Source organism: Pongo abelii, chromosome 11, assembly GCF_028885655.2.
Source record: "Pongo abelii isolate AG06213 chromosome 11, NHGRI_mPonAbe1-v2.0_pri, whole genome shotgun sequence".
NCBI classification, from domain to species: domain Eukaryota; kingdom Metazoa; phylum Chordata; class Mammalia; order Primates; family Hominidae; genus Pongo; species Pongo abelii.
The window spans coordinates 70,786,704-70,796,200 of NC_071996.2; the positions used below are offsets into that span (position 1 = coordinate 70,786,704).

The 9,497-nt window shown below is 47.5% G+C and overlaps 1 protein-coding gene across 1 annotated transcript in view; it reads right to left on the minus strand.

Moving 5' to 3' along the window:
• The window catches only part of STK39 (serine/threonine kinase 39), a 300,756-nt gene extending 292,402 nt beyond the window's left edge, over nt 1-8,354 (minus strand). The window contains exon 1 of the mRNA XM_024243646.3: nt 7,987-8,354. Coding sequence (XP_024099414.1) covers nt 7,987-8,197 — 211 coding nt within the window. The 5' untranslated portion in view covers nt 8,198-8,354. The remainder of the gene's footprint in view (nt 1-7,986) is intronic.
• Between the last annotated feature and the right edge of the window lie 1,143 nt (nt 8,355-9,497).

Genomic DNA, 9,497 nt, shown 5'->3' on the forward strand with positions numbered 1-9,497 from the left:
ACTGATATACAAAAGAAAAGAAAGCTCTAGAGCTTCTGAAGGGCAGTGTTGGGACTTCCCCACTCCACCCTACAATGTCTACGGATGCCAGAACTGTGACAGGGAGCTCTGGGTCCTTTAATCCAGCCAGAAAGGCCACCTCTCAGTCCTAAGACCTCAGGAGAGCCAGGCCTCTGCCTGCCTACCTCCACAACACAGGCAGGTGGACGCACTCAAAGTGCTTACTCTTGATCTGTGAGGATTAATGAGCTAATTTCTACAGAGCCCTTTAAGCTGATTGGCCCAAACACAACTAAATAAGCACCATCATTAACCACAGGCAAGATCAAATCCTCAGGATCCAGTGAGGCAAATTTTTAGACACCAGGCAATGTCCCTCTTCCACAAGGTGGGGAAAGAGTACTTATCCCCAAAACTCAGACCTTCATCCAGAAAACATTTATTAAATATCTATTATGACATGCAGGGTATGGAGATGAGAGACCCTGTCCTCAAGGAAGACTTAACAGTCTAGAGCCAGGCTGGCAAGGAAAAAACAATTTGCAGACAGTATGACAACTGCCAGGGAGCGAAAGACCCAACAGAGCCTGAAGGGCAAGGCGGGGAGGGGGGCTCTAGAGGCAGAGATTGTTTGTGTGACAAGAAATCACTTGTTCAGGGTATGAGAAGGGAGGCCCAGTCAGGGTGCTTGTTACATGGTGTGTTCAATTCATAAACATGCACCAAGATATACACTTTTAATATGTACATTTTTCCACATGCATATTATACTTCAATAAGGGCAATATTCAAAAGAAGAGACAGAGCTCTTTGCTATATAGATGAAAAATGGAAGGGAAGGGTCTTGGAATGGTGCTCCAAGCAGAGGGAAATCTTGCCTAGAAGAGGCATTTCAGCAACTGCAAAAGGTTCCCACTGGCTGGAGAGTCTGTCCTGAGACTGGAAATGACAAGATGTGGCTGAAAAGGGAGGCAAAAGACAATTCCCAAAAGACCTTAAGCACTGTGCTTCAAATTAACTCTTGAGGGTGATGGGAGAGCTACTAAAGGCACTTCAGCCTGGGAGCAACGTGATAAAGAATTTTGGTATAGCAGTATCATTCTGGTAGCAATGCACACTACATCCAGAAACAAGAATGGAAAAAAGGAACCTGGTTAGGAAATTATTACAATAATCCAAATAAGAATCGATAAGGGCCTGAACTAAACCAGTGGTGGCTGACATGAAGAGTCAGAGTCAAATCAAAGAAGATTTCAAGGAGGTGGAGTATTTAGGACTTGGTGACCAAACAGATGTGAGAGATGGACGAAGACAGGAAAGTATAGGATGGCCAGCAGGTTTTGCCCTTGAGGGATCTAAGAAGATGAATATAGAAGAAACAAGATTAGGATTGAGGCAAGGGTGGAGAGACAATGAGTTTAACTGTATGAAGTTCCTGTGAAACATTCAAATGAAGACATTAAAAAGGTAGTCCAAACACTGGTATATAGTCAGGAAGACCCTCGGCATTTGATGTGGTAATTGAAGCTTCAGACAGACAGAGATGTGGATCCTGCATCCGGGGCAGGCAAGGGAGTACAGGAAGTCCAGAAGGAAGGCATGGCATGGAAGCTCAAGCAAATGCCTTTCCAAAAGGAGAATGAAAGATGGCACCTAACCCTGCAGAGAGCAGAGAGAAGGACTGCAGTGTCTACTGGCTCTGGCCACAGAAGAGTCGCAGTGATTTCAGAGAGAGTAACTTGGGTTTCTTAGGGAAAGGGCAGAAGCCAGATTGCAGTGGGCTGAGAGGGAATGGGAGGTTCCTTCCAACAGTTTAGCAGTGAAAGGAAGAAATGAGATAAGGGAGTAGCCAGAGGAGAAAGAAGTAGGGAGAGTGTTTTGTTTTGTTCTCTTTTGTCATTTAAAGATAAGAGACAGGCTTGAGAATATTTATAAACTGAGGGAAAAGCAGAGAGGGAAAGAAGGAGACTGGGAAGCAATGGTGATGACTTTATCTGAAAATGAAGGCCTCTGTCCTCACACTGGCTGGGACACACAGGGAGCGTTTCTTTTAGTCAGCAGCATTTCCTGCCAGCATGGCAGCCTCCGGGCAAACTCAGAGGTGGAGGAAAAGTGCAGTCTTAGCAGGTTGTTCTCAGAGCCCTCTCATAATGGGCTGCTCCTCTTCAGCAACCCTCCTGCAGGATGCTCTCATCACTTGTCAGAGGGCCATATGGCACCTAAACCCCTGAGCTGTCCAAATCGCCAGGAGCTCCACAGGTCTCTTCAGTTTCCTCCCACAGCAGTGAAGGTGCAAGGGGAAGCCAGATCCCCGGGGGCCTCTCCCCTTGTAAGCCCCTTTCAGCAGCCCAGCAGAAGAGTGGGACTACGGAACAACCTCTCCTTCCCACTTCCTCCCTGCTAGAAACATAGCACAGAAATCTTCAAGCCACTCCAGAATCTTGCCAAAGATAGGACTGTGTTCTCTCCTGATAACTTGCATCTGATTAGCAAATGAAGTCTATAGAAGTTATGGCTAAGACTAATTGAAAGCATGCTGTGTGCCAGACACGATTCTCAGTGCTTTACATTCTCTCATTCCTCACAACCCTATTTTTATCATCTCTATGTTACCAATGAGGAAACTGAGTGCAGACACATCTAAGTCATTTGCTCAAGGTCGCAGCGTCAGTGACCGCCATTGCAGGACATGAAACAGGCCAGGCTGTCAGACTCCAGAGCCGGCACTGCTGCAACTTATTTTTAAACACCATCAGAAAATGTAGTATACAATAAACCATAAAAGTCAGGGAAGAATTCATAATATCACTAGTTAAAAATCAAATGCATAAATAAAGGATTGCAGTCACTTTACCATAGTTTCAAGAGAGATCTTGAGATCTCTCCCGAGCCCCATGACAGCACATTTAAAAGAGTATTTATCTTGTAAATATAATTAATGCTGCTGAATTGCACACTTTAAGAACGGTTAAAATGGTACAATTTTTGTTGTGTATATTTTACCACAATAAAAATAATACAAAAGAGGCGAGGCACAGTGACTCACACCTGTAATCCCAGCAATTTGGGAGGCCGAGGCGGGCGGGTTACTTCAGACCAGGAGTTCGTGACCAGCCTGGCCAACATGGTGAAACCCCATTTCTACCAAAAAATATAAAAATTAGCCAGGCCTGTAATACTAGCTACTCGGGAGGCTGAGGCAGGAGAACTGCTTGGACCTAGGGGGCAGAAGCTGCAGTGAACTGAGATGGCACCACTGCAATCCAGCCCAGGCAACAGAGCAAGACTCTGTCTTACAAAAAACAAAAAAATACATATATATATATATAAAAAGAGGCCAGGCACAGTGGCTCACGCCTGTAATCCCAACACATTGTGAAGCCAAGGCCGGAGCATCGCTGAGCTGAGGAGTTCAAGAGCAGCTTGGGCAACATAGTGAGACCCCCATTTCTTAAAAATAAAAAAAGAAGAAAAAATTAGGCAGGCATGATGGTTTGCACCTATAGTCCCAGGTACTCAGGAGGCTGATGTGGGAAGATCACTTGAGCCCAAGAGTTCGAGGCTGCAGTGAGGTATGATTGCACCACTGCACTCTAGCCTGGGTGACAGAGTGAGACCCTTTATCAAAAATAAAAATACAAAATACAAAAGAACATTTCTATATACATTTTTCTATTTATAAAAAAATAAGTGAAATGAAATTAAAATCAAAGCCCTGTCTTCTTTGAGACAAAGCATCTCAGGCATCATTTAGTATTTTAAAAACAACAACAAACAAACTAATCAAGGTCAAAGAACGCACTGCAGCAGCAAGGCAGCCTGGTGTAAAGGTCTGGGAGATCAGAACACACACTCAGTGCTCCGGCTCCCTTACCCTAGTGCCAGCGAAGGTACCACTGTCCTCAAACTGCCTCTAGGATATCTATAAAAACCAATTCTAACCCCCAAACCATAGAAATCCACAGAAACTCTGAAAGCACAGAGCAAAGTGGGAATGCCCAGGGCTATTTACAATCTCATTTTACGAGAGGCTGTTGCTCCTTAAAGACCTGGCCATATGTGCTCTTACCTGGACCTGAGGAAAACGCATCTGAATGGATAAACAAAGCCTCATAGGAGAGAAATAAAGCATTCAAAGGAACCCTCTGTCAAACCATGTCCAGGATTCTAGAACTCAAATTCTTCGTGTTGACTAAGATGGCAATTTGTTACTTTTAGGTCATTCTAAATGACTACCCGGGACAAAAGTGAAACAATGCTGAGAAATCTAGTATAAAACTACATAAAGAAAGGTGCATCCTGCAAAAACCCTAAGAAAATCAAACATACGCTGAGGCAGGAGTCTAGTGTTTCTCAGAAGAAATTCAGCAAAGATAAGAACACTGCTGGAATCACCTGATTCAAATACAGAAATTAGTACTTCAATGACTACAACTCTTTGAATGAAGTTCATTGAGGCTGCTCCATTCCACTACGGATGGCCAAGTAAACACTTACATGATTCACTTTCATTCCCTGTTTAGCAAATCTAGGTAATATTATTAATACCACCAACAAATAAACTAACTTTTCAACTGGCATAGCTTTAAGTGCCCCTTATACTTCTAAAGGTAGGGGTACCTACCTTTGGGGGTTCAACTCACCCCCAAATTCCTTCTTTAGAGAGGTAAGGAACAAAGATTAACAAGGCTGAAGAGTATAAACAGGTCGGAAAGCCTCCAAAAAGACAGAAATATTTGAAATCTACTAAGACAAGGGTATCAATGGCTGGAAGAAGGAATTTAATAATTTCCAACATTTTTAACCCCTCTGTAAATATAAAGCTCCCGCCAATCGATTTTACATCATTTCCAGGTCATGAATAAACTTCTGAACCAGAATACTCCTAAGAGCATTACAATTTCTCCACTGACCTTTTAAAACACAAGAACAATACAATAAAGAGAAAACTTTATTTTTAGGTTTGCAAAATCCTATGTTTATTTTTCTAAAACAGAAGTCAAACAACTGAACCTGCTTTGTTTGGATTTTAGTAAACTTATTCTCTCTTAATCCTGGGGGCCCCAAACTCTGCCCAGAAGGAAATGAAGAGAAAGTCCTCCGTGCCCATGCCACGCTGGAAAGTTAAAACACGGTGCCTCCTTTGGCTTTCTGTTCAGGCACATCTGAGCCTCCTGCTGCTGGTCACGGTTCACACTGCTGGAGTCATATCATATGACACCTGCCGTATGGCAGGTAGAAGCAAAGGCTGTCAACTGGCATTCATGTTGAAACTGGTTCAGTGTTTGAACTGCTAACTTCTGCGTGTAATGTTTAAGCAAAAGTGCTTAACCACAAGTTCAGTCTTAATCTCTCAACTAGCATTAAACCCTAAATGGAAACAGGTTTGTAATTCCTTATAAACATTAAGCCCTTGGAAAAACCTATTCCAGCAATTTGATTTTTCAATAACAGGGCCTCCACACAGGCCATCTCTTTCTCTTTTAGTTGGGAAAATATGAGATAAACTTTAAATGTAGAAAAGCCCTTCCCACAATGCAAATATGCAAAAGTCAGGGTAGAATAAGCAGGTGTTTTTGTTCTCAAACTCCTCAGGTAAATTTCTTTTTTTCCACTAAATTGACCAACCATAGTTAACACTGCTGGGACTGCAAACATAAAGAAGTCCTGCCATTAATCCCACTCAAACTAAGATTTTATTAGTTCACAAAAAGATACTGTTTTCAAAAGGCAACGTTTGTATTTTAACCCTAATAATTAACCAAGTAGCTATATAAATTGATTATAAGTTCTCCCAATCCTATGGACTCTATGGAGAATTATGTGGCAGATACCATTATTCAACTTTTATGGCCCACCTCTCCCTGTCAGAAAAAGAGTTCACAGCTGGTTAGTGAAGGCAACAGTGGAAATAATTAAGCACCTTACAAACTCGGACTTAACACCCAGCTCAACTATGACCTCTACTAAGAAATACTCTGCTTCCTTCTCTCTCCTGGCAATCACTCCCTCCTTTGGGCTCTCCCAGCACTTACTCATCACATCCTATAGGATCCTTTCCCTATGTCTCCTAACAACTTAGGGCAGGGATCACTTTTGTTAATTTCTATATTGCTAGCAAGTGGGGCAATGCTTGGGACATAGCAGGCCTTCAGATCTTGTTGCGCAAGTAACTATGAGGTTACATGCTATGAGGTCTGCAAAAAGAGGGGCAGAAGAAACCACGGTATTTTGCCTTGAAAGAAGCAGAAGGCTTCTCAAGGAATATTCACACTCACCTTGGAAGCAGAGTGAAATTTAGTACACAAAGATGGGCACTCACAGGAGGGAAGAGCCTCTGCAAGGCAGCAAAGAATGGAAGACCAGATGTGCGGAAGACAGCAGTGTATTCAGGAAGCAATCAGTGAGAGTAGACAATGGGAGGAGGCAGGCAGGTTGAGGGTACAGGGCTTATATGCCAGGTTAAAGAGGTTTCCATGGAATATTCCAGGCTTTGAGAAGCCCCTGAAGCTATTTCAGTCAGTGACATGAAGACTCATCCCTTGAGAGTCTTTGGTCAAAAATTATGAAACATCTGGGTTTTCAAAGAATTTGGTCTGCAGATGCCTATTATAGGTTATCTGAAGCTTGTATATATCCTAGGTTACTGACCTGCCCAACATTTTCTCATATATTTCTATGTATATAGTTTTATATACATATATATATATATTTCCATCTATGCTGTTTTATTCCACAATAGCGGGTGATAAAGGCTCATTTAAACACCTAGTGAAATTTTTATATCTGTTTTAATTTTTTTAAAAGGAAGTGAAGAATTTTTTGAAGTGAAAGTTAGAAAAAATACTTAAGATAAATATTTTGAACTCTTTTTTCATCGCTGTACTTATATACCAAGATTCTGGGAAGGCAACATCCCATCCCTGTGTCAGTAAGGTTAGACGCTGAGGGCCCACTTAACCTGGAGGCTTCCCTAAATGACAAGACTCTCAAACTGGATGATCCAATAGGGAAGGTTCTAAGTGAAGGGACAAAACAAATCTCCTGGCCCTTCATGTGCTTGGCCCAAGGAAAAGTAACGCCGACCCCTGCGACTCTGCCAGGTATTTAAAAATGTAAGATAAGGTGATATTTGTGAGCCGGCCAGAAGGCATCGAAAGGCAGGGAGCAGATCACCGGCAGCCTCGGATTTCACTCTTGCAGCTCGGCCTGAAACAGAGGGAAGCATCGGCCCGGTGCAGGGCAGGAGGCCAGGGCACCCGCTTTCCCTGGGGGGCCGGACTGGGCGGCAGGCGGCGCACCCTGGCACGGAGGGAGGCGGGTACCCGGGCGCGCCGAGTGGCGCGGAGAGCCGGGCTGCAAGGCGGGCGTGGAGTGGCGGCTGTCAGGGAGAGAGGCCAGCATCCTCCCCGGCCTCAGGAAAGCACTGGGGCCTCCGAGGCTTCTACGTGGCCCCGTTACCCACGACGAGAGGGTCACGACGGGAGGCAAAGCAGCGGCTGCGCCCGCAGAGTCCCCCAGGACGCGGCCCCCGGGGCACTGGAAACCCAGGGCGGCGCCCCCGCAACCACACCCCACCCGCGGCTGGCTATCCGCGTGGCCACGGGCCACGGGCTGCGGCCCCGGTACGCGGGGGTAGGGAGATGCGGCGGCGGCGGCAGCGCCGCCGGGTCCTCCGCTCCACCGCCCCACCGCCCCGGCGATCCCGGAGATAAAAGTTTGCAGCATGCGGCTTGTCTGCAGTGCGAGTCACATCCGCCGCGCCGCCTCCTGCAGCACCAGCGCTCAGAGAACGAACAAATACATTTTAAAAATTAAAAAAAAAAAAACTGTTGAAGCCGGTAGGCCCCGAAGCCGGCCTCTCTGCCTCCAGGGCGTGCATGCAAGCTAGCCCAGCATCCCGCGCCCCCTCCCGCCCCCGGCCGCGCCTCCCGCCCGGCCTCGGCGCCCGGCCTGTGCCGGCCCCGCCGCGCCCGCCGCACTGACCGATAACCTCCTGCAGCTCGTACGCGTCCCTGCAGATGGGCCAGCCGACAGCCTGTGCCGCCGGGGCTGGGGCCGGGGCCGGGGCCGGGGCCGCGGGAGCTGCCGGGGCCGGCGCTGCTGTCGCGGCCGCCGGGGCCGCCGCCGCCGCTGTCACCGGGGCCGCCTGCTGGGGAAGCTGGACGTGCACGGGCGAGCCGCTCGGCTCCGCCATGATGCTGCGGAGGAGAGCAGGAGGACGCGCCGGCCGACGGACGACCTTCCACTTGAAACTTCCTTTGCCTCGCCGCCGACACCTCTCGGCCGGCGCACGCCCTCCCCGCCCGCCGCCGCCGCCGCCGCCGCCGCAGCCAGCCAGGAGGGGAGGGAGCAAGGGAGGCCGAGCTGGGCGGAGGGAGGAGGCAGCGCCTGCGGAGGCGGGGAAGGGTGGAGGCGGCGGCCGCTGCGCTCGCCGCGCGCCCAGAGCCTAGCGCGCGCTGTTCTCCGCCTCGGCGAAGGGAACCGCCGCCCCGCCGCTCCGCCGCCCCCTCCCGCTCCCACTCCGCTGGCGCCCGGGGAAGTTCCCACCAAAGGAGTCAGGCTGCTTTGTGTGTGCTTTCGGGGCCAGCGGCCCTGGTTCTCCTCCTCCCTCCCTGCTCGCCCTGCGCCTTCGCCCTAGACAATCAGGCTCGCCGGAGGACGCCCCCTGGGGACCCCGAGGGCGGGGTCGTTGAACGGCCGCCAGGTTCTCACATTCAGAATTCTCCTGCCACCAAAGAGAACCTGAAGTTCATTTACAAGTTAGCGAGCGGGATACCTACACGGTGTCCCTTTGCAAGATGCCAGTTAGAAAATAACCCAAGTTGTAAGTTTCCGGCGCTTTACTTGCCGGTATCCCTTTCCCACCTTGCCTAATCTAATCGTAGTCCTTCTAGTTTTTCTTAGTAAATGAAACTTGATTCCTTAGGTCCCTGGCTGTTCAGACTTTCTTCATTTTTTCCAAGCCGCTTGGATCCCAGGGAGGCGATTTAAGGGGCTGTGGAATTAGAATAAGACATGCAGGAGAGGTTTAGAAAGTTTGCTCAAATTCGACACCCTTAATAATTGCCACATTAGCCCGTGAGGACACTGAGGCTAGACATCAGGTGTTTCTTTAACAGAGTATACTTGGTGGGGAAATAATTTATTGGGGCACGAATAAACTGTGTTGGAAACTTTTAATTGCTGCTTTTTCAACACCCCAAAAATAATCTCGTCTGTAAAACTGCTATGGTAAAACCATAGGTTTTCCTAATTATAGGTGTCATATTTAACAGTGAATGTTCTCTGTGTTCCCTCCGTGGAGGTGACCAGGATCCACCGTTCTTGTCTCCAACTGAAACGGGGCAGTAAACCAATAGTATTGGTCGTTTGGCCAAGATGATCTTGTCTGGTTCTCATTGCTAGGACTACTGAAGAAATAGGTAAGAATAATGAGGATGTAATAAAAACTCTAGAGATATCATGATTTCGTCTCCTGAGTGTATGTACAGAAA